Raw genomic sequence first — 25,087 nt, 5'->3', positions numbered from 1 at the left:
TTCAAATGTCATATTGATGTCTTTAGAAGGCAAAGTGACTTCTCAACTGCATAATATTTAAAATTCCTGTTGTCTGTAATTTTCTCTTTTCTGCAAAACTTTCCCCACAATCAAGGATGTTTTTCTTCTTACACTATGTGCTCTTGCTATTTTTTTCTTTGTTTTAACCAATAAAAAACCTGCATACAAATAAACAATGAAAACATACCTCTACTGCCATTACTTGTATAAAATCCTGCCTGATTTTGCATATGAGGACCACTACTGCTACAACAGCAGATTCCAGAAGCAAAGGTTGTGATCTGTATGCTTAAAACCTCAGAAAATTTGGTGATTGAGTAAGGCAATGAACTACAGAAAGCATAGTTTCATTCATAGCTTCTGGTTTAAAAGAAACAAAGAGATAATAGGGTAATTAATAAAGAACCTATTTTTCAACAGAAGCCAATCTGAAGTGATTCCAAAAATGTCCACAGAACTACATATCATAAAAGGAGAAGAAGAGTCAGGTCCCAGAACCCTGGAATCAATATAATGTTGTCTACAATTGAAAGTGTTAACCATCTAAAGTTCTGATTCTGGATTTTATATGTATTTCTGTAAAATACAATAAATCTTATGTGGTATTTAAAGCTAAAGAAATTAGGAATAAAGAAAACAGAACTAAAAAAATGCATTCACAGGTTTGTTGTATTTAGGTTACAAAAGAACATAGCAGATATATGGAGAGGTCAAAAGATTTTCTGCATCCATGGATTAGGTTTTACTAAATATTTTGGCAAGAGTTTTGCTAGTAACGTCATTAACGAGACAATTAGGAGAGAGAACTAGAAAGAGAACTGAGAGGCCATTCCACACTGTTGTGTTCAAGGTCTCCCACTTACATCAATAAAAACAGAGTACTTGTGTAAAAATCACAGAATGGTTTGGGTTGGAAGGGATCTTAAAGATGATGATCTTAAAGATGACCCTCTTTGTCATGGGCAGGGACACCTTTCACTAACCCAGGTTGCTCCAAGCCCCGTCCAACCTGGCCTTGGACGCTTCCAGGGATGGGGCAGTCACAGCTTCTCCAGGCAACCTGTGCCAGGACCTCACTGCCTCTGCAGCCAACAATTCCTTCCCAGTATCCCACCTAACCCTGCTCTCAGTGTGAAGCCATTTCCCATTGTCTTGTCACTGCAAGTTCTTGTCCAAAGTCCCTCTCCTGCTCTCCTGGAGCCCCTTTAGGCACTGGAAGTGGCTCTAAGGTCTCTCTGGAGCCTTCTTTTCTCTGGTTGAACACCCCCAGCTCTCTCAACCTGGCTCCAGAGCAGAGGGGCTCCAGCAGGTCCATGTCCTTATGCTGGGCACGCCAGAGCTGGATACAGTGCTCAAAGTGGGGTCTCACCAGAGCAAAGCAGAGGAGGAAAATCACCTCCCTCAACCTGCTGGTCACACTTCTTTTGAAGAAGATGAAGACGATTTCTTGAGCTATTTTTTAAAAAAACTAATTATAAGTTTATTATTTAAAGAACCTCTGGCTGACACCACCTAATAACTGTGTGATGTGGCCAAGTCTTTTAATTAGGTAATAATATATTCAGGTTCCTAGGATCAAAATTAAACCACAATCACAGCAGCAATGTCCAGAAGTAGAAAAAATTCTGTGCAGGTGTTTTAAAATCACAACAGGTCTACCTAACGCAATATGCTCCAGCTGCTGCTAAGGACCACCAGAAGATTCACATTCAAGACTGCAAGGTGGCTTTTTCAGATTTGTCTCATCTATGCAGCATTTATATTTAAAAACACACAAAGAAATCCAAATACCAGTCCCAACCCAAGCCCCTCCACATCGCACACTCAGTCCTTCCTCTAGAGAGATCATGGAAACAAAAATGATCCCTCCCATGGCAAAAAGCTGGGACTTAAACCATTCCTGGGAGGCATCCAGATACTATCCTGATCCTACAGTATGTAGAACAAAATAGCTTATCATTCAGATTATGCGCTTGGACAAAGCTGGACAGCTTCAAGGACAAGGGAGTTACCCCAGATCAGTGCCATAAATGTTATTATATATGAAACAGCTGCAAGATAAATTCTTTCATATTACACATAGGTGCAGTTGTACTTTCAGCTGTCTCACTGTTGAAATACTGTAGGTCTTACCCAGCTTTCTCTATTTGTAAAATACACTTATACTTCTTAGTTGCATGTGAATGAGTAACCCCTTCCAGCTGCAGTGCATTGAAACAAAAAGCAGTATCACACCAGATCTGTGGCAAGAGCCCAGCCACAGAAATCCAGAAATTCTCATATGAAACCGTCCTAAAAAATGAACTTGGTAAATAGGGAAAAAATATGACTAAAGAAACCAAAAAATGTCTGTTGGTTAAATGAAAAGTGTAATTAAGAGAACAAAGCAGCTTCAGAGAGTAATAAATATGTTCCACGTGACCTTTTTTGCACTTTTCACCTCTCTACTATTTTTCCTTTTCTTTCTTAAATGATCTGAGAGAAATCTTCCTAAACCTCTTCAAGGAAACAGGGTACAACCACAAAACTTTTTGCTAATGAAGCTCCAGAACTATAAATTCAGAGATTGAGAGCATATCTTCCACAGTGTCTGGGCTGAATTTGAAATTAAAAAGCTGCTTGATTTGAGTGGAGGTTGAGTAAAATGGGAAAGAATCAGATCTGGTTGAAAAGTTTACTAGAAGTAGAACATATGGAACATTAAAAAAAATCTGCAAATTAGCCTAGTTAGTGGTGTCTCAACAGACATATCAGTACTCATTGAAAAGCAGCCCATTAAGTTATTTTCCTTTTTGATAACCCACATCAAAATGCACCTACCCAACATCAAACTAAGCCAAAAAAAGGCAAGAAGAAAATGACAGAGTGACATAGGCGCTGTTGCTGTTCCAGTTGCTGACTGACAACACTGCCATCCCTTAACATGGTTTTATTTAGTTATTACAACCATCTCTCTGTAAATGACACTTAGGATTATTTAAGATTATGTTGTAATCCTTTTAATCCTCAGTGCTTTAAATTTCAGGCTAAACACCAAAGAGCAAACTAGCACTTAGCAGAAGTATTTAAAGCATGTGATTTGAACATAAATCTTCTTTTATTCACCACTCCTCCGATGAAGACCTAGTGTATCACGTCACTCACCAGCAAGAACAAACAGCACAGAATCTCACAGCAAACTGCTACCTTTCCCTACACCATGTGAAGCTGTTTCTAACCAGGTCTTTTCCTTGGTGCCAGATATATCATCAAGAAAATAAATGAAGGGAAATCAGAAGGTCGCATATTATAAGATGTACACATTTTCAGTTACTATTAAGGAGAAGTTGAGAAAAAAAAATACCCCACATAATATGTTCCTCAAGAACAGAAATAGATTGCACAAATTGGATAGTGTGAGACAGATCAGACTTATCCTGTTAAACTGGGAGTAGTTCAATTAAAAGGAGGGGAGTAACGCTGCTGAAAACCTCATGATCGAGACCAGAAATCCAAATCTTCCTGCCTGAATACCACTTACTTGCAGTTTCCTTTTTCTTCCCCCCCCCACATCGATCATGTTTCCAATTAGTTTTCTTTATGATTCTCCTAAGCTCCATCTCCTTGTTACCATCCATTAACTGTCATAGGGTTAGATTTTAAATTCAAGATTTCCTTATTTTCTTCAAACCAAAATTTCAATAGTCATTTTCCATTTCTAATCTATAATTCATGAACTCAAATTGAGCACCCTGGCTAAATCAAACTCAAAATTCTGCACCTACTCCTAATACAACACATTAGCAGAAAGCAACCATTGCTCTGTTTGAATCAGGAAAGAAGGTTTTATTAGTCAGAAAGTAATGGAACAAAACCCCACCAACTATGCTTTGAAGATATAAACAAACTTATTTGTGATCATTTCAGAGTTAAGCAGCTAATGCATTTAATCAAATACCAATGCAATGCATCTATATTTAGGTCACAAAAAAAAATAAAAAGAAAGATTAAGAAAAATCACCCATGCTCTCTTCATTTGAACAAATCTATGAATAAGTAGACATATATTATCAATCTTATTCCCACCCACTAGGGGTAAGTAGATCATCTGATGTGTTGCCTGAAATATTCAGTATCCAGGTACAAACTGACCTCTCCGCTTTCGAACTCGTCTTGGATTCCCTCCAGACTATCTCACAAATCTTCTCTCTCTCTCTCTAGTCCCCTTCCCACTCTATCTGCTCATGTAGCACCAGTCTCGTTCAGTCCCTTCCTTTCCCAAAATGTCACCACTACTGGTGCCAAAGCCTTCTCCTCTTTCGCTCTTACCATCTGGCACAATCTTCTTGTAGCTCTCTGTCTAAACAATGCTCCATCCCTTTTCAAAATGTGTCTTAACATATGTCCTTCCTCCCATGCTTTTACTTCTTAATGTCTCTCCCACTCACTTATTGGCTTGATGAAGACACATTTTAATGGGTTCAAGCAGTAGTGCATGAGTTTCCTTTCTCACATTATTCTGATTCAGTGGAGTTACACCTCACACGAACAGAAGTGAGAAGAAAATGCTTTGCAGAGCCCTCGTACCACCAGTTTGGGAAATCAATAGCAGAGTTTTGTTTGTCTTTGCGCTGGAAATGTATTAGCTGCAGTGAATCACCACTCTGATATGCATTTCCAAACAGGAATTTTGCTTACTGCAAAATGAGGAATAAACCCTAGAAGCTCAGAAGACCTGTCAGTGTGCTCAGGGGGTTGCAGGAGTGAAGGCTAAGGTTATACTTAATCACATTCCAAGTGAAAAAGCTGAAGATTGACAGCAAAACCAAAATATTTATTCTAAAAATACCTAGGAAATGACAAAGCTCCAAGTGTTGTCTCAAGACAACCTGAAGGATGTGGAGGGTATAGAAGCATAAGTCTCACTGTCTTGGGGAGGAGGAATATTTCTAAATATTGCATGTGCTTTAGAAAGATGTCTAGAAAAATAAACCTTAAAAAAGCCTCTGTAACTCCCAGTTGACCCAAAGAGGTTTCTTTTCAAGAAGCCACGCACAGACCCTTGGGGGGTTTTTGTGTGTAATGGGGTTTTTTCTTAAATCCCAGACCCAGATAGAGCTGGTTCCTCCGGCATGTTTTATTGGCGATGATGCCAAAGGACTATCTGGTAACTAAGAGTATCTTGACCCTGACATGTTCCTTTCTGCATCTTCCCCCCCTTTGTTGTTTGTATTGTTAAAAATTTTCAATGTCAGAACTCTGGGAAACAACTCGGTCCATAGAAAATAATATTTTGATGTGGCTTGATGCAACATTTAGTGAAAAAGAAAAAAACAACAAATCCTTTCTACTGATGTTCATGGAAGCTGGATTATGTCCAAAACCTGAAGATGTTGCAATAAACTATTTTACCCCTAGATCCTGGAATGTTAACCTTGCAGTAACGCTTTCCTCCTCCTTTCATCTCCTTGGGCCTTGGTCCTCCCTTCCAATTCAATGGGATTTAGGTGAAGGAGTTAAATAATATTATTTTCCATCAATGAAGAATAGTCTTATGAGAAATACATGTCCTCCTATGCTGGCCCTGACAGAGGCAAGCTTTTAAAATCCTCCCCTCCCCTGGCAGAAGTGAACCTGGGTCATCACCGTCTGAGGACCCTGAACAGCAATAAAAACAAACAGAGTAACCGCACTGAGTTGGAGCAATGCTTGTATAAGCAGTTTGAAGAAGTTGTGTTTATGGAAGCCCTTTAGGTCAAGATTCTAGGCCTGAACCCAAAGCAATTACCTACTAAGTTTTAAAAACAAATTGAATATAGAGCATTAATCAATAAATCAACAGGTTCTCAAGTGTTTAGGAGACTCAGTCATCAGAAATCCTTCTCTTAGAAAAATAGTAAACCGATGCTGGATAAAGTGTTACACTCCTGTACTGGCAAGAAAAACGCTGTATTAAATCAGGCTCTAGTTATTAAAACCAAGGAAATAAAACCTACCTCTTCACAGAGTTCACACTCAAATGAGCAATGGAATGCTTTGCCTCTTACCTGAAAGACATTCTTTCTGCTGGATTTCTCTGAGGTCCATTCAATGCGAGCACCACACAGATCCACACACTCAGGTTTGTATCCCGGTTTCTGAAAAGGAAAAAAAGGTAAAAATCAACCATGAATATGACTTGACTTTATCAGATTAAAGTCAATTATCAGATTAAACAAGAATAGAACAAGTTCTAGTGACAGGTTGTTGTAGCACAGCTGCTGATATTGCTGAAAAGAGTTCATTATTCCTTGTTATTATTAAATAACCACTCCTGAAGAGTCTTAACTCAGAAATAAGGTTCTTATACTAGATACACAATTTTTAAAATAATTAGTTAAAAAAACTAGTTCAATATAACATAGATCAAAACACAAATGCATACACATTGACCAGCTATTTTCAATGCTTACTTTGCCAAACCTCTTGAGAAGCCATTGGGTTTAAAGGAAAAATTTTGTGGGTTTTCCAAATGCAAATTTAAAGTGATGCAACTGGAAAGGACAGAAATTAGAGAGGAACATACATCGTATCTCTAAGACAAGCCATCTCCTTTCTCCAAATAAATTATCATTTCTAGCTCCTAAAAAAAGAAGAAAAGGCTTCGAGGGCATGTGTGACACCCAGAAAGAGCTCAACACGAGGGCTGATACTTCTCAGTGTCAGTCCACGCATCCCAGGGTGACACAGCTCTGCCTCCCCAGCTCCTCCGTATGGATGCAAGTAATTCAAAGAGCAGATTTGTTTGCCTGCATCATTTACATTGCTGAGAGCTGGTGTAAAGCACAGTAATCCTCATTTGCCATCGAAGCTCCTTCTCCAGGGACTCTGCCTGTGCAGCAGTTCTGGCAAAGCCCATGTAGGTTAGAGTAGCCTTTGTGGATTGTGTTGCTGCACATCCCACTCAACAATAAAAATGTTACTGCTAACAGTGCAAAGCACTAATAAGTCCCTTTTGGGTAAGAGGTGGAGTAATATCCACATAACTAATTAGCTTAATGCATCTTTTTTTCTCTACTGCTCTTAAACCACAGTTACCTTAAAAATAACATTAGTGATACAGAAAACAGACTTAATGGAAGTTAACAATGGCCAGTCCAGTATCAGCCACAAACTCAGCTTTCCAAAGATTGCTCACTGAATTTCTCTGATCTTGTTATTAAAGGCTAAAATGTATGTGTTCTCCAGGATGTCTTTGAGATGGGAGGAAAAGAACTTCTTTAGGTTAAAAGGAGCAGAGTAAGAGATCCTGGTCAAGTGATTTGCAGGTAGAGTCTGGAAGTTTTCAGTGTTGGAGTGGTAATCATGTTCTCCATTTGCCAAACCATAAAACCATGAAGGATCAGCTCCACTAAAACTGACAGTCCTGTGCGTCTTTGTTCCTTTTTTTTTAAAAATTATTATTAATTTTTTTAATAGAAGAAATATGCTCTTCAAAACAGAAGGACGTTCTTGTGGCTAAACTACTGGAAGAGCAGTTTGGAATTTTTTTCCCCCAACTCTGCCTCAAATTTCCTGCCTGGCCTCTGACAAGAGCTTAATCTTTCTGATTTTTTAATAACAGATCAAAACAGCAGTATTGAGACTTGATTTTACAAAGATGTTGTGAAATTTAGTCAGCGAGTATTTCCAGGGCAAAAATTACAAAAGTTGGGGAAAAAAACCCCAAACATCAATATATTAATACAAAAAAATATTCAAATTGTGGAGGAAATAAATTAATTTTCAGTGTTCCAGTACTGTAGTTTTATAAATAGGGCTATGGGGCCTCCTTGGACTAGATCCTCTTCAGGACTCCATGACTGTCCATGTCTGCACCACACAGGCAGCTCTGCAACCCATCATGAACACAAAACACCAGTTTGTCAAAATGGGTAATCCTTCTTTCTTTGAAAGAAAAAATTACCCAGAAGGATAACTTGAGTCTGAAAATACTTTAACAAAGAAGGGGAGCTTTATTCCACCAGCAGAAAGAGTTGAGAAATTTTGGAGACACACAATGAGATTAAAAGAAGAGATTAACATGTAGACAAAGAAAGAGAAATAGTTTTTTGATAGGGAGGGTTACTGGGCTACAGAAGATTTTTTCCAGGAAAACTGTCATGGAACACTGAAGTGACAAAAAACATTGGACAGCCTAGAGAAGTTTTTCAGGGAGATGAAATAGTGAAGTCTATAGGATTTTATCACCTCTAATTTCTATGATCATGTAAAAATGTGTGCAACAGCAGAACTTGGGCTCTTCCATGCAGTCAGTGCACACACAGTTTAATTTTATCACTGTTGCAGTACTCTGGAGCTTGTTTACAGCTCTGATTTTGTAACAGGCAGAAGAAAAGTACAAACATGTACATCTCCCTTTCCAGAAAGGATGAGATGCAGGCTTGTGGAAAGCTGAACATACTTCTGCTGTGTGCAATAATTATTTGATTCAGTCTCTTTTTCTCTAGGGGAAAGAAATATGAATTGAGCAACGTGATCTAACAGAAGTGTCCCTGTCCGTGGCAGGGGAGGAGAACAAGATGATCTTTAAGGTCCCTTTCAACCAAAACCATTCTATGATTCTGTGAAAACTTTTTCTTTAGAGAATTTATCAATTCTGACCACGACAGCATATCAGGTGTCTGTGAACACCTTGGGGGACTCATGGGTATGGATTAGAATGTGAAGATTCTGATGAAAACTACATGCCAAACCATTCAGATCCATCAAGCCTGAAACTCTCCATCACCTTCTGCTGCACCCCTGGGGGGCTCTATGCAATGGAAAGCCCCACTTAAATCCATCAGAACTCCAGGAAAACTGCCTGGAAATTCAGTCTGGCCTAAACAATGTCCTTTTACACATAGCTGGCTTCCCAGCTTATGCATCACCCAGAGTCACTGGGAGAGAGTAAGCTGAGGTGACTGGAAAGCCTGAGCACTCCACGTCCTTGCTTTGTGTTTTGCAGTCAGAGCAATTATGTTATATCAGTGTTGTCGGAGGGGGTTATGCTGTAAATTGATACAAGTGTCTGCTACGATGAAATCTTCCTAAACATGAATATGGATTTCAGCAGCATTTTCACTCGCTAAATTACTTTGCAGATGGGCTAATAACCCGAGGTTAAAATAACCTCTGTTGCATAAACTATCTCAGGGAATAAACAGACTACTTTTCCTTGGTCAGAAAGACAAACTGATAATAGAATTTAATGCTGGTAAGGAAGAATGGAGCTGTGAGTCGTTTAGATCACAATGTCCTTAATTTAAAATAAAAAGCAAGTCATATTCATGGGAATGTTAAAAAAAAAAAGTGTATCAAAGCCAGGATTACCAATGATCAAGGCAGCAGCAAAAGCTAATGATTCAGTTACATGGGATGCAAAGTTGCCTTTTCAGTAGTATTTGTAAACAATCTCCTTTTCTGAATCTCTCCTCTGTGTGCTTTAATTGGTGTGCTCTATTGCTAATCAAAACACCAAATATTGTCACCAGCATCACCAAAAACAAAGCCATGGATTCCAGTCTTCTCCGTGGAAATCAATAGGAAAGTTGTCACGGTGAATCCTAAATCCATAATCATAAAATGGAGCAACAAAAACTCCTTTTAGCTTTTACTAAATTCTCTGCATTAGAATATTATTAAAGATTTGGACAAATATAATTTGAAATCACCTCTAAATTTTGTCTTATCGTCATAAAGAGATATGATTAGAGGTGCTCTCATTTCCCTTTCTCCTGTTGCCTTTGTTTTGTGAAATATCATTCCTCTTATAATGATGCTGTCTTAGTCTAATTTTTTGCTTCATGTACAGTATTTAATAATTAATAATTAATGAATTAATATCTTTAGACTGCAAAGGAACTTTAATCTTTTTGTTAAGTCACATCACTTTCTTGCTAACAATAGAAATGCTTTGTTATAAGTCATACTACTGTGAATGAACATCCCCTCTTTTACATTATTTAATTAATGGATGAGTTCCCCCTTTTCCAAAGTAAACAACAACTGGAAAAATAGAATAACATCAGTAAACAAATGATTTCTAATGAATCCTTTTTGTATTATTTCCTTTCCACTATCAAAATTATATCTGGCTAAATGATTTACAAAGGAAATAAGCATTGCATTTATTTTATCAGATGAGATCAACATGCTGGTTTAGCTTTTTTAATGTGTAAAATTTGGGTTTAGAAAACTGGGTTGTAAGATTTTGAATACTGACATCTCTTGTTGTTTTCAAGCTTTAACCAATTTGTTTATTTACTGTTGCATATAAGTCATATGCAACAGACAGAAAATGCAACATAAACAGATTTTTCTCACCTAGTGAACATTGAGTTCACAGTCCCAGTGTTCAGATCCAGCATGCAATAAAATAAATAAAACCACACACTTTTATTTTTTTGTGCCTATAATGAGCAAAATACATGTTCAGTGTGTCTGTGTTCTTCCTAACACAGGAGGCAGTAGATGTTTTCTCACCGGTTGTGAGCACTGGTGATGAGTGAGACTTCAGGGAAAGGGACTGACCTCCCAGAAGGTCCTGTCTCATAGAATACTTCAATTTTTTTGGGATAAACAGATTGAGATTTGGGCCAAAATCCCATTCTCCAGGCAGGTTTAGTTTAGTATCTAAATCCCTAAAGAACTAACGAGGATTTTAACCATATAGAGGAGTCTCAGAGTAAAATCAAGTTTCCTGTGCATTAAATTCCTGCTATTTCACTTATCTCCTGGAATTTGGGTGAGGGCTTGCATAGGGAGAGAAGAGGTAGCAGGTAGAAGTGTAAGTCACTTAGTAGATTATAAGACTCGTTCTAATAAATCTACCTTAGACACTATTTTTTAAAAATAACATAGAATTCAATTTTAAGGAAAACAGATGATTCGGAAAAAAAAGATTAATTCAAGCTGTATTGTTTTCACGGCTGCAGAAAAGTGATATTTTCCAGCTGGACTAGCACAAACACAAGGAGAAAGTACCAGATTTTACCCTTACTTACTTTTACTGTTTCATTTATTAGTTTTGTTTTTTTTCTACAACCCTCACGCTCTTTCCAAAAAAAAGTAAGGCATGAAAAGGTGCTTTCTAGAGCTGATTTTATGACAGGTGGCATTGATAGACCAAGGACATATAGAAGAATGGTTTGCATCACCTGCCACAGGAAAAATAGCTTATTGTTTGTGACTCCTGCCAAGGAGAGCACCTTTGTGGTCACCCGTCACGCCAACAAGATTTGGCAGGTTCGATCAGGCCTTGAGAACCTTTCACAACAGGGCTTTGTCAAACCTGTGCCTTGGCTGCCCACAGCATCACAGATCCACCAAATCCCCCTTTTGTTGCCCACATTCAGGTTTGTGGGCTCAGGCTCAGCAGAAACCAGCACTGAAGGGATTTCAGGCCGTTACCGCTCACGCAGACAGAGCTGTCACATCTCTGAGGACAAAGATCAGTGGCCTTTCCTTGGGGCACAATAAAAAGGTACTGCAAATTTCACTTTGTAGTAACTACAGGCTACAGAAATTGCATTAGCTGCATTAGATGGAGTCATAGAAATATTCAGGAAGGTTAGTGGGATATGGTGGATGTCACATTTATACCACGATAAAAAATCACTTTGCTAACTTGTAATGTTTTCTGCTTTGGTAACACCCTATATTAAGGTGCCATTTATAAATAATTTATTATTATTTATTAATATATAAGCCACTTTATAGGATGGTAGATAACAACTTAAATTCATGTATTAAAGATGCACATACATGGTTTAATACAATTTACATCTCACAATATCCTTTGCAACAGATTCTCATCGCATCATCTGTTCAGCATTTATTACTAATGCATTTTATAACATACTTTATAATACGTTATTTGAGGAAGTAGCTGCATTTAGTGATCATTTTCATAAATAAGAATAAAGCATTTATAAATGGCACCTTAATTTAAAGTGTTACCGTCACATTACTGGGTAGTCACTCACCATTTGTCTCACTTTGCAATTATTCTCGAAATGCACCTCTTAATAAAGGACATGTTGGGTCCTATTTCTTCTCACACTCTACATCTGATTAAGAGTTTATCGAGGCATTTTCCTTCAGCTGCTTTCAAGCTTTTGAAGGTTGCCAGCTCAGTCTAAATTTGTCTTCTGTAAACACCAAACTTTTTATATTGAAATAACCATTGCCAGGAGGCTGAGAATATTAGATGGTTAGTTGCCTACCAGATTGGCCAGAGTTGGCTGCTTGGATTCTTTGTAGAATTCCATTTTCCGAGCAGTGAGAACAATCCAGGACGTGGACCAGTTTTTCCTTAAAAATAAAATTAAAGGAAAAAAAAAAATCAATGGGTAGGTAAAAGATTTGTAGACTTGGTTTTTAATTATTTCCTGTAAAATCAAAAAAGGTCTAGAGTCAATATCAGCAACGTACTTCCACCAATATTGATGGAGTTGAACTATCCTAATTGTGTCTAAATGTGGCCTAACAAAGCTTCAAGGCCTTCTTTCTTCTCATCCATGTTTAAAGCCCATCTATATTTCTTTTCCAGTATGGTGCCACAGGAATACAGCAGGATCATTCACACATGCTCAAAGTTCACATATACCTAGAGGACTCCAAAATAGCTGGTGACCTTCTGCTACCTAAGACTTAAAATAAAACTGAGAAGGAAAAATGTTGATCTGAATACACAGAGCTCAGTTAAGGGTCTATTTTGAAGGGTCCCAAATGCTTTCTGCCTTCCCTAAATTAGAAGTTTACAGGAGAGCAAGGAAGATAAGAACGATATCTGAGAGAGGTTTAAGTTAGAGAACTGACAAGCTGCTGGGGCCAGAGAGAAGTAAAAACACACATGGATATGTAAAAGAATGTCCCCTGATACAGAAGAACATAGTATTCAACTCAGAAGAAAATGCTATTATATATATTACATATAACATATTGTTCCAAACCTCTACAAAATCATAACAAATGGATCTGATCTGATAAGAAACCCCTGTTTTTAGATCAACAGCTCAAGTTTGACTCTCTGATTTGGGGGGTCATCTGATATTCACAGAAATACTCATAAACTCACTATTGATTTGCTTTATGTGAACGCAAACCACAAATCTGAGTATTTTAGACAAAGCTCAGAACGTGTGTGACAAACAGAACGGGTCACGTGTGTGTTGTAACACATTAAAAGGAGGGAGCTGCCTGTAAGGACACATTTAAGTCCTGGCACAGGCTGCTCAGGGCAGTGACGGAGTCACCATCCCTGGAGGGATTTAAAGGACGTGTAGTTGTGGCATTTAGGGACATGTTTTAGTGGTGGACTTGGTAATGCTGGTTAGCATTTGGACTCGATGATCTTAAGAGGTCTTTTCCAACTTTAATGACCTTATGATTCTGTGACATAGAGGGCCCAGGGAGGAGCTGTTTGAAACCTTTTTTTCTCTTGTCTTCCCTAGTTTTCTCTACATGGGCATTCCTAAGTAACTCAAACACACATTTTTATTCCAGCAAAACCTGGTTTTGTCAAGATTAAAAGTTGATCTTCGGAATGCTCACATTCAGATCCACCTCAAAGCTCTGCTGCATCAATATCCCATCAAACTGCACATCAGCCATAACAACAGGCACTTTTTCTATTAATTACTTTGCTATTCAATTTGTTTCAGTCATCAGCTTAAGGAGCATAACCAATATTACAGATGAAGCCCCGGTGCTACTGGTTTGATCAAAGGAACTTGCACTTGCTTCAGCAAGGGCAGGATTTCACCCAGAATAATCTAACAATCCAAAAATATGGTCAAGAAGAAACAACAGTGAAAGAAACTCTGTGTGAAGGAGATTAATACATCTGAAGGAAATAGGACTGGTTTTTATGCCATGTTAACAGTGAGAAAATAATAATAATAATAATAACAATGAGAAAGAGGAAGACACAGTAGGGTTTTACAAAAATACCTCACTGACCGATATTTCCCCTCAAAGGACAGTGTTTGTGAGTCACTGTGAAATTTTCAGCAAAATTTATTATCACTATAAAGCTGCATCCTTAGCTACTGTGAAACATGGTCATGACTGTGGGTTGTATATACTGGCACAAAGAAAAGTTCAACCTCAGTTAATTGTTTTTTGAAGTACACATAGGAAATGAGTGCTGTGGGTGAGATTCACTACTGAGGTGGTGAATGAGTTGTCAATTGGTACAACTTCGGTTCTTTGTAACTTTTCTCTATTTTATCTTTCTATTTAAAAAGGTCTTGTAAGTGCACAAGGGAATAAGTGGTCAAGCGTGCTATGTGCAGATTTAAACAGATTTTCCTGTGAGTTGGATATGTTGGATGAATATGGATTACCAAAGGATTAAACCCCTTGGAACACAGCTTAGATTCAGTATCAAATTTATACCAAATGCTTGACATCAGTTATGGATAGGAACATCTCTGTGCCATGGACACTTCTACCAGGCAGAGTGCTGCTTGCTCCAGCTATTTACAGGGCAGGTTTTTCTAGCTGAGAAATGCAAATTAGTAATTGTGTTTTGAGGTCACAGACCTGTTCACAATCTACTTAAAAGATTCAAATTTCTGATCAAACTAACTGGGAAGTTTGCCAAGATTTAAAAACATTTCATTTCAACCTGGACCTCATTAAAATAATTAAAAAAAAAAAAAAAAAAAAAAAAAAACACAAACCCCATAGCTCTATTTATGGTTTTGAAACAAGAAGTCAACAGTAAAATCTATAAAATTAATTATAAATATTTCTTAAATTATATCAAGTGAGATGTTTTACTTAAGTTTCATTGAATTTTAGGGGGAGAATGATTTAATTCCATCAGGAATAAGAAAATTTAGTGTTTTTTTCAACGGGCTATAGGAATTATAGAAGCTATGAGAATGTAACTCAATTTCACCATATTATCTGTAAGAAGATTTTTTTTCCCCCTAAATTTAAATTCCCCAATTTTTTTATTCTATAGTTGTTTCATTTAAAAAGTGACTTTTTAAACTCAAAAATTCATTATTTTTATGACCTATATATAAAAGATACATAAACTAGCCAATATTTTTATCAGATTGTCCATAAAGTCATCTGTCAGATTGAAAATATTAAAAATTAAAAAAGAAAAAAATCGCTTTAAAGCGTGTTAGTCTCTCTATATATCATAGAATTGTTTGGGTTGGAAGGAACCTTAAAGATCCTTTAGTTTCACCTCTTGCCATGGACAGGGACACCTTCCACTAGCCCAGGTTGCTCCAAGCCCTGTCCAACCTGGCCTTGGACACTGCCAGGGATCCAGGGGCAGCCACTGCTTCTCTGGGCAACCTGTGCCAGGGCCTCCCCACCCTCACAGTCAAGAATTTTGTCCTAATCAATAAACTAACCCCACCCTCTGTCATTGAAGCCATTCCCCCTTGTCCTGTCACTCCATGCCGTATCCAAAGTCCTTCTCCAGCTCTCTTGGAGTCCCTTTAGGCGCAGGAAGGGGCTCCAAGGTCTCCCCAGGGTCTTCTCTTCTCCAGGCTGAACACACCCAGCTCTCTCGGCCTTTCTGCATAGCAGAGGTGCTCCAGACCTCTGAACATCTGCGTTTCATGGGATAGCTGCTTTCAAGCTCTTTAAAAAAAGCGAGTTCACGACATTCTAATGTTTGCTGTGCAGCACCAACATTATTCCAGGTGACCCTTTCCAGGCACTGAACAGCAAGTTCAGGTGAGTGAAAGGAGGAGTCAGAGCGCACGCAGAGTTGATCAATCCCCTCTGCCCATCCTTGCTCTGTATAGAAATCCGTAAATATCGGTCTGCAGAGAAGAGCCAGAATTAACGAGGAATCGGCGTGAATTCGCCCGTCCCCGACTCGCGGGGCCGCAGAAGGTGCCCGAGAGCGGCGGCTGCGTTTGCATTCTGTCGGGCGAACACCTGATGGCAGCACGCTATAGCTGCAGCGCCGCCCGCCATCCCCGAGGCCGCCTCAAAAACCGGACACCGCTTGGGGCTGGTAAAAACCAGCAGTGGCCGAGCCCCGCTGCCCTCTCGCCGTGCCCACACCCAGCCAAGGAGAGGCTCCGCGCTGCGGGACACGATGCACCGGGAGGGAAAACTCCCTCCTCGCCTGGGCGTGTTCACGGGGGATGCTCAGCCTCTGCACACCCCGGGTCCAAAACGGGCAACAGAGCATTACTGCCTTCAATGCCTTGTCACAAAATGCAGGTTACACCAGTTTCTGATGGCACCCCGCTGTGGCAGGGTTGGCTGAGCACCCACAATGATCTTTCTCCTAGTGAGAATTGGACTGGGGGACCTCCAGACTCCTTTTTCAGTATTTTTTTCTAGAATCCTTAGGGTTTAGCACTAAAGATGCATGAGGATTTATTGCTTGGTTCCTTTCTCCCGGCAGAAAATGTAATATTTCTTGATGCTCTCTCATTCTCACTGGTAACACACAGTGCTGATCTCCTCACTTCACAGTCATCTAAATACAGCAAACTGTAGCAGATCTCTCCATAAAGGCAACACTAGTACTCCCATTGCTTTCAGCAGTGTTAAGTCAGTAAATGTTGAGCACTTCTAATAATATTGTTGGCATCCCTGTGGCATCACCACAGGGTGGGTTCCTACAGCCCATACTTGATCCCTCAAACACAGACAGCACCTAAAATTTGCCCACTGGAAAAATCTATTATTGGTTTGTCTGAGGCATTAATACTGTTCTTGATATGTGTATTATATATATAATATAGAGGTTAATATTGATACAGGATCATTGCCCACAATGAGCCCTTTACCTGCTGTAACTTAGTTTTTTGGGACTGGGATCATACATTGAATTAACACAGAAGCAATAGCAATTTGTATACTGGCAGTAATAGTAGCCATATATATGTAAAATCTGAATTTGTAATGGATAAAATTGTGTCACAGTGACATGTAATACCTTAATTTCTTGCCACCATCTGCTATTTTTGCTTTTAGAAGATATCCTTCTTTCTCCACCACCTGCAAAAAGAAAAAAGGTTGTAACCATTTCATTTATACAGATTAATAAATCCACTTAGTACATACATAGGAGTCTACATTCAGCTAATCTAGAGTGGGACATTTTACTACTAATTCTCATTTAGTCACCTGATTTTTATGGTAGATTCAATTCTTAGGAATATTTGCAAACAATATTTGAAGTCAATTACTACACAAAATTAACCATAATAAAATCTCAATAACATTTTATTTATTTTATTCTATTTATTTATTTAGAAGACATTTATTTTACTGCAAGCAAAGTTTCTAACTACAAGTCAGAAATGAGTTGAAAATATATTGCAAGTAAATTATGTCAAGGTATCATTTCATATCTTGAGTTTCATCAAAAGCTGTGAGGGACACACCATGCTTCTGCAGAAGCCTCTTGCTTCTTATAGTCTAAAGAATCATGTTTGGGTGTAACCAATGTCAGAGAAACACCAAATATCTGAACAGGAGGAAAAGAAAACCCTCCTTAAGCCAGAGGCCCTTGCAGACACTTAGTTCTCTCCAACCTGCTGAAGCATCCCTTGCATAGCTGTGATATACAGTTTGGGATGGGGTTATTTTGGGCCATATAAATTTATATTTAAAAATGTAAAACCAAACAAAGCAAGATAACTTGTCTTCAGCCAAACCCATCGACCTGTCATCTCACCAGCCCTCGTTAGACAAGGATGTCTCAACTGTGTCAGTGACGGGAAAAGAAACAAAATTGTGATTCAGAGTTGGTCTGGTTTTGCTTTCAAACACTACTGAGCCAGTGACCAACTTGGATATTAGAAGCTCCACATGGTCTTTGTAGTAAATTCCATCACAAGAAGATTTCATAACAATTTCAATAGAATTTTGCCATCTGCAAAGCCACTAAATAGCAACAAAACATTCTTTAAAGGGCAATATAAGTATTTTTAAATCAAACGTGTCTGTTATTTGGATCGTACAAACTAGCATTATTTTAATAGTGTAATATGTTTAACTATTTCCTTAGATGTTGTCTGTTGTTGATGTACAACATATAATGAAATATGTACTGTGCACATATCTACCTGTACCTGTGAAAAGGTCTGCAGACCTGTGGACAATGATTTAGGTGATATTCTCAAATGGGTACATGAGGATTAGCGTGTGCATTTTCTACAATTTGTACTTATCTCATGCAAATTCCTGTCATGCATATGCTTGCCATAGAAAAACCCAGAGAGAAAGTATGCAGGGATTATTGTGCAGAGTCATGTCACTATTTATCTAGTGATGGATGGATGAATTATCAGAGCTAAAATAAGGTTTAATCCCCATCTCCACATACTTCTTTTTTATTCTTTTTTTTTTCCCATCTTTCAGTATATTGCTTCCCCTACCTTCATTTATGTAGCATAAAACTTCTGGTGCTTGGCCAGGGCCAGAGATGTCAAATAACATATGAGAAAAGTTATTCTTTTTAATATTTCTATCCATCTGGAAACAGAAACTGGGAGGAGCATTGGCTGACCACTCAAGCTGCTGATTGTTTCTCTGAAGCAGACCCAAAATCTCATGCTTTCAAAATTTACCAACCACCCTTCCCAAACTGCTATTTTAACCAACTCAGAGCTAAAGGAAAATAGGTTTTTTCAACATCAGATCTGAATCAGATGAAAACATTGCTGCTTAGTCATAATTTCCTTACAGTTTTCTTCAGCTGGGATATCAAATCCACTAACAAATATTGGGCATATAAAATACCCTGACTTAAATTACATAGCTCAAATCTGCCATTTGTGATAAATTAAACAGCTCAAAAATTGAACAGCACAAAACCACAAGAGCTGCAGTTAATACGAGACCTCTCAGTGTTAAGGAAAATGCCTTTCATAAATATTGCTTTAATTAGTACAGGTGCTGTCTTTAAGTAAAATTAGTGTGGCTTCCTTTAATTGATAGCTTGCACAGTTTTCTCTGTAATTAATATAAAGGGCATGTGTGGAATTATGAAACAACTACCACAAAGACTAATAAAAATATTTCTAGGATGATCCCAATATTTTTATAAATTCTATTGGAGTGCTTCATTCCCCCTGTTTAACATCTGTTAATATCCCCTTTTCTATTCTACTTTTTTTTTTTTTTCCCAAGAAAATACTTCCAGGACAGCTCAGGATCAACCTGCAATACTTCTGCAAATAGATTATATTAGATTACAAAGAATTCCAAATATATCCTAATGATATGCTCTGTTGTTTCTGTCTCAATAAATATCATCATTTGTTGTTAAGCTGCTGCCCTTCCTGCACCTTTTCGACATGTGGAAGGTTGAGAAAATGACCCAAAATGCCCTGAAGAATTAGCATAGAAATAGGAAAATGGAATTATTGTGTGGAGGGTTGTGGAGGGCTGATTTTTTATTTAAATTTGCTTTTTAGAAGAATAGTAAAGACAAAAGTATGCATGTGTAAACATTTGAGTTTCTAAATAATAATAAAAAATATTCTTATTCTCATGGGCTAATAGTGTTAGAAACTACAAGGAAACATAATTATCTGTCTATCACCTATAGGTTCTGTAAGTGTCTTAATTAGGATTCAAAGCTTCTGAACATACTTAATCCTGAAAAGTTTGTGTAGGTAACAGTACCACCAATACCAAAATTTCTTTAATGAATCTATATTTGCATATTAATTGTATTTTAGTAGAAAAACCTTGGTTTCTCATTCCCTCTAGGTACTTTTAGTGTCAAGAATTTTTTTTTTTAATTTCATGACCACTTTTACTTATAAAAATTAACACTAGTATTTAAAACTCCTTAATAAGGGCAAAGACAGGACAAAGACTTGGTCACATTCCTTTATACCAAGTATTGATACTGATAGAACATCAGTGGAGTACAACAGAATTAGCAGCAAAGTCAAGCTATAGAAATGGTTTTGTATCTTCCACATTTATTCTTTTTACTGATTAATCAAAGTCCCTCAAATCCTTTAACATCTTGAGGCACCCAAACCCTCATGTATTTAAGCTTTAGTAAAGCACGTGCAACATTTACGTTATAAACCTTTAAAATAACAAGAGTGATTTATCAGTTCTATAAAGCAGTTGCTTACTGTGGGGTCCTGTGTACTAATGATGTCTGCAAACGTTAAGTTATGCTGGGAAAGATTTCTTCTATGACGATTTATCTAAAAAAAAAGAAGAAATATTTACATTCAGAGAGGATTCAAATACATGCAGATAAAGATGGACCAATAAATTTAATTACAGGGCATGCACAGCATGTTTTGGGTGGGGGTTTGGAGTTTCTTTCAGTACCACATTTCTGTGAAAACTGGTGTTTTCTTGAGCCCTTGGTGTTTGAAATGTACAGCTGATAGACTCTAAACATCTTTGCTGTAAATGTGTTTCTTTCTGATGTCACATCAGCAAATTTACCTAAAAATTAATCAACTGATAATAGTAACTTTAAATTATGATTTTTTTTTTTCCATCAGGCATCTCAAAAATAGTTTAACCGGTTAGGTGCTCTTAAACACATTTTGGAGAAATGGGAAAGCTGCTAATTATAACCTCAAGGCCACAAAGCAAGTCAATGAAGAAAACAGAAAGTAATTGGGCACAAGCACATAACAATCCAGCACGTTAAACTGCTTTAAAGGTTGTTTCTAAAATCTCCATGACTGGAAGGTTACAGCAATACTGGACTCTGATCCTACAATTTTTCCCAAATACTGTGTCCTTGATTTCCTCCAGTTCCCCCTTTTCCTTGAGGAAGCCAGTGGAACCAACTGTGAAAATTGTTGTATTATACCAGACTCTGGAAAATTATTGTATTATACCAGAACCTATTAAGACTAAAATAAAAGTTTCATCACAAATCAAGCATTTGGCAGAGCTCAATAGTATTTTAGTTCCTTAAAAATCTGCGACAAAGAACAGGTCACACAAAAGTGTGTGTATATATATATGTGTGTATATATATATGTCTCTATAAAATTTTTATTGTTTAAATTCAGTGTCAATCACTAATAATATAATTCAGAGTTGGGATTCTGTAAAATTCAGTGATTAGCTCCTCTTTGAGCTGAAGCCAAAAAGCAAACAACAAAATATAGTCTCAACTAGCTTCCACTGTATTCATCATAATGCATTCTCTTTTCCCCTATTAAAAGAGAGTTAACCAAAAGTCATAATGTATTCTGTTTATATTCAAGTGTCTGAATATAGAAAATGTTCTTAATTAATCCAGAGGGCCACGCTCAAAAAACAGTTAAACATATTACGATCCCATATTTTTTCTCCACACATTGCTTTCATGTTTATTTGTAAGCACTAAGGTTTTTAAGCCTTGAAATCTATATCCTAGATATTGCTCTACTCTCCCAGTCAGAGCTAATGAGCTTAATGAATTACCAGTTCTAAATTTAATACAAACATTTCAAAGAAAGAGATAAAACATTCTTCACAATTCAAAAGTTTCTGTGACCTATTTATGAAGAATATCACTTAACAATTTCATTAAGGGTGAGTAACAGCTGGTGACATGGCTGTGTCCTAAAGTGTTTTTCTCTCTTAATATTCTGCATCTTAAGCAATCGAGCTTTCATAAGAAATACTTTAGTTAGTGGCAGTCCCTCCTTTGGGGAGAAAAAAAATGTCAGACCACATTTTCTGTATTTTGCAATCTTGTTTTCAGGAGTGTCATGTTCCTGTTTTATTAGCATGTAGGGTAAACAAGAATGATTTGCTGATGCTATTGAGAGAACTTTTAAGATTACAGTCTTTCTATTTAGATTTTGGATGGAACTTAATATTAATGCAGGCAGAGACATGTATATAAATTCAAAATAAATTAATTCAATTTATCTTTTTCTTTATCTGTACTGTTCAACAGTACTCAAGACATATAACTAAAGTATTCAGGTCTAGATCAGAGAAACTCCTTCCTACCCAGATCCCCCACATTCTAATTATTCCTTAACATGCAACAGAGGGCATTGCCCAGCGATGCTTCCTCAAATATGTTCTTCACTCATCCAAATTAAATAACAAGACACACCACCACTCCACAGTATCTATTTTAACATTTCAGCTGCTCTCTCCAGGAGCCACACGTGTCTGTTGGGGGCCCTGTGTGCAACTTTGTGAAGTGAACAGCACCGATCAGAGCTTTGGGGTTGCTCTTTGGTTCAGTGATCAGAGAATTAGCAAAAGGAATGCTCATGTTTGATACTTGCTAAAAGGAATATCTCAGGAGCACTAAATCCATCCACAACCGACCGAAAAAAGGAGGGAATAAAAAGTCCTGTTTTTGTGGGCCTAGTAAATTGTTAGTGGTAGTGTAATTAAAAGACAATAGTAAGATTATCAGGAAATAGGAAAGGATAAAACCAAATAAAATTAAATTCCAGGTGTGGGTGTGCTTTAAGAACCTCTTCACTGTATGCAAAGTAGAAATGTTAAGGAAAACTGCATGAATTTCAAGGAGAAAGAAAAGATCTCCTATCTGATTATTTAATGTGATACTTTAGCTAAAAATATGTTTCTCTTACAGGGCAAAAGTAAAAGAAACTGGACTGCTTTATAGCCCAGCAATGAGGAATCTCACACTAGAAAGTCCCGAAGCTCAAAAGTCTGAACCTAGTTACAAAAAGACAACCAAAATCCACAATTATGTAAGCCAAGCTCTTCTGGAAAAAACACCCCAAATATTTGGCTTCCAAATGGAATTAATGGAAACTTCAATAAAGTTCTTACTTATTTCTACCAGCCTTTTGGTTTAGAAATAGAACTTTAAACAAAGTGCATCAAAGCAACTTGAAAAAAATAGTTGCAACAGAAGAAATGTATTCTTTTATATTAATTTTATAAAATTCCAGCAGGCCTTACACAAATTTGGTCTGAAATCTATTTTGCAAATACCACTGAATTAGTTACATCACTTCCTTTAAGATATATTCAGTTCAAAGTTAAAATGTTCTTAACAGAACCTGAGTGACAGTAGTCAATATGCTCATGTTTCAACATACTCACAATTTTCAGTGGACTACCCAAATATTCAAAGAGAGGTGTAGGTTCAACTATTTTCATTCTTTCATTCAGCTTTTAATTGATAGACCATAAAAGAGAGGGTTTCAGATATTTTTTCTCTGTAGCTCCATTTGATTACCCTAACAAAGTGAAGAGAAATCTGTCACAAGTCCTCTACCTCACCTCCCAGGGTATGATGAAAGGCAGAGATTTACAGGAGAAGTTCGTGAGATCCCTTTTTGGGAAAGGCAGCTTATCAGCAGTTTTCTGATTTGATGAACATTCTTCAGTCAGCAACAATGTCACCTGCAGCACTAAAAATCCACTCTGCGAGCGCTTGCAAGTCTGTGGGCAAGTCTGGTTTTGTTAAATTCAGCCTCAGCAGCCCCCCCTTCCCTTAGCTAAAGGGTATCCATCTCCTACCAGAGTTATTTCAGCATCTAAGCACTAATCCATCATCATCCTTTCTACAAAGGCAAAGCCTCCATTACATATGCCTGGTATCCTGGAGTGAAGGGACAACCATCTGACAACTGCTGTTTTAACAGGGAGGTAAAACACAATAACCTGATGTTTAATTTCATTTCTTTCTGTGTTCCCGTTTGTTCTTTAAATTCTCCCTCATTTTCTGGGTTTTTGTCATGACTAACTCACTGCTACTCTCTTCAAATAATGTGGCATTGATTTAAAAAGAAACTTGGAGGACCCATTTGGGTTTTATTTCCCATTTCTAACCTTATTCCTCCAGCCAACAAGAAGCAGCAGACTCCTTGATTCCAACCAAACCTAGAAAAACCAACCAGCATTTCTCAAAATGTGCAAAAAAAAAGACAATTAACTATTTCCTGAAAAGTCATTCTGAACTCACTTGTATCCCTAAATACTTAAGATAACTTTCTGACCTTTCTAGGTGGTTTCCAACATTGTCAAATAAGATGTTCACCACAGATTATTTATCCACAAACGTCACCTAAAAGTAGCCTGGGAAAACCACAGTTTGATCAAACAAGCAGCACCTGGACAAGCAGAGCTCTGCTTTGGATGGAAACCCCAGGATGACATCTACCTGCTGTTTCCTCCATCATTCACTGTATTTCTCTGCCAAGGAGAAGGTTCTCATGGAGGTTTTGATAGATTTCTACCAAAAACCTGCCATGCTGTTCATGCTTTGACCTTTCTTTTTAGGGGTCTAACTATTGTTTTGTTTCATCCTGCTGACACTGCAATCATGTACGTGGAGATTCTTTTATAAACACCCAAAAAAGAGAGAAAGCCCCTACTGTTGAACCCCTACTATTGCCTGATGCTCTGCTCTGGACCCAATCCAGCAAAGCACTCTGCAATGGACTTAAGTGTTTTTCTGGATCAGGGCCAGAACACTCCATCCTTTACAGGATCGAACTTACTGGTGGCAGCTTGAAAGTTCACAATAAAAGTACAAACCAGTCACATAAACTTTTGTGAAAACCATTCCCTGCACAGAGAAGGAGGGGGTGACACCTGATTTAGTGGTGTCTGTGATCATTTTGTTCCCAGTCACTCCCATGCTACAGTGACAGCTCGTAATTGCTTAGATAAAGAAACTTAACAAAAATGTATTGTAGCATTTCTTAATGGCCACATCCCTTGAAAGACATCTAGGCAAGGGAAAGGAAAGTCATGTAACATTTCAACTCACTGCTCTGCTCAAAGTGATTTGTTTTAAAGATCCAGTCTTGGGCAGTATGGCAAGTCCATCTTTATCGACAGACATTATTTGGAAACAGCTCTGCTACGATAGGATTTCTCTTCAGTTGTGAAAGGCACTGAGAAAATCCCACAGGCCTCCCCAGTTGGAGATGAGCCTTTGTCATTTACAAGGGCATTTTGTGACAGGAAAAAGTGGGAATGGCTTCAAACTGATAGAGAATAGGTTTAGAAGATTAGAGATTAAGAAGAAATTCTTGGCTGTGTTGAGGCCCTGGCACAGGTTGCCCAGAGAAGCTGTGGCTGCCCCATCCCTGAAAGTGTCCAAGGCCAGTTTGGACAGGGTTTGGAGCAACCTGGG

General features: G+C 37.8%; 1 protein-coding gene across 2 annotated transcripts in view; it reads right to left on the bottom strand.

The window, feature by feature from the left end:
• The window catches only part of ARHGAP15 (Rho GTPase activating protein 15), a 332,973-nt gene that overhangs the window by 263,789 nt on the left and 44,097 nt on the right, over positions 1 to 25,087 (bottom strand). For both annotated transcript variants that reach the window (XM_051810345.1, XM_051810343.1), the window contains 4 exons: positions 20,121 to 20,195; positions 16,955 to 17,016; positions 12,249 to 12,336; positions 6,048 to 6,137 (listed from right to left, as the gene is read on the bottom strand). In XM_051810345.1, the coding sequence (XP_051666305.1) occupies positions 6,048 to 6,137; positions 12,249 to 12,336; positions 16,955 to 17,016; positions 20,121 to 20,195 (315 nt within the window). The remainder of the gene's footprint in view (positions 1 to 6,047; positions 6,138 to 12,248; positions 12,337 to 16,954; positions 17,017 to 20,120; positions 20,196 to 25,087) is intronic.

The sequence above is a fragment of the Manacus candei genome, unplaced genomic scaffold (assembly GCF_025592945.1).
Source record: "Manacus candei isolate 608988 ecotype Guabito, Panama unplaced genomic scaffold, ASM2559294v1 h1tg000077l, whole genome shotgun sequence".
In the NCBI taxonomy this organism is placed as follows: Eukaryota; Metazoa; Chordata; class Aves; order Passeriformes; family Pipridae; genus Manacus; species Manacus candei.
The sequence above is the reverse complement of the archived record's forward strand: the minus strand, read 5'-3'. Positions and strand labels throughout refer to the sequence as shown.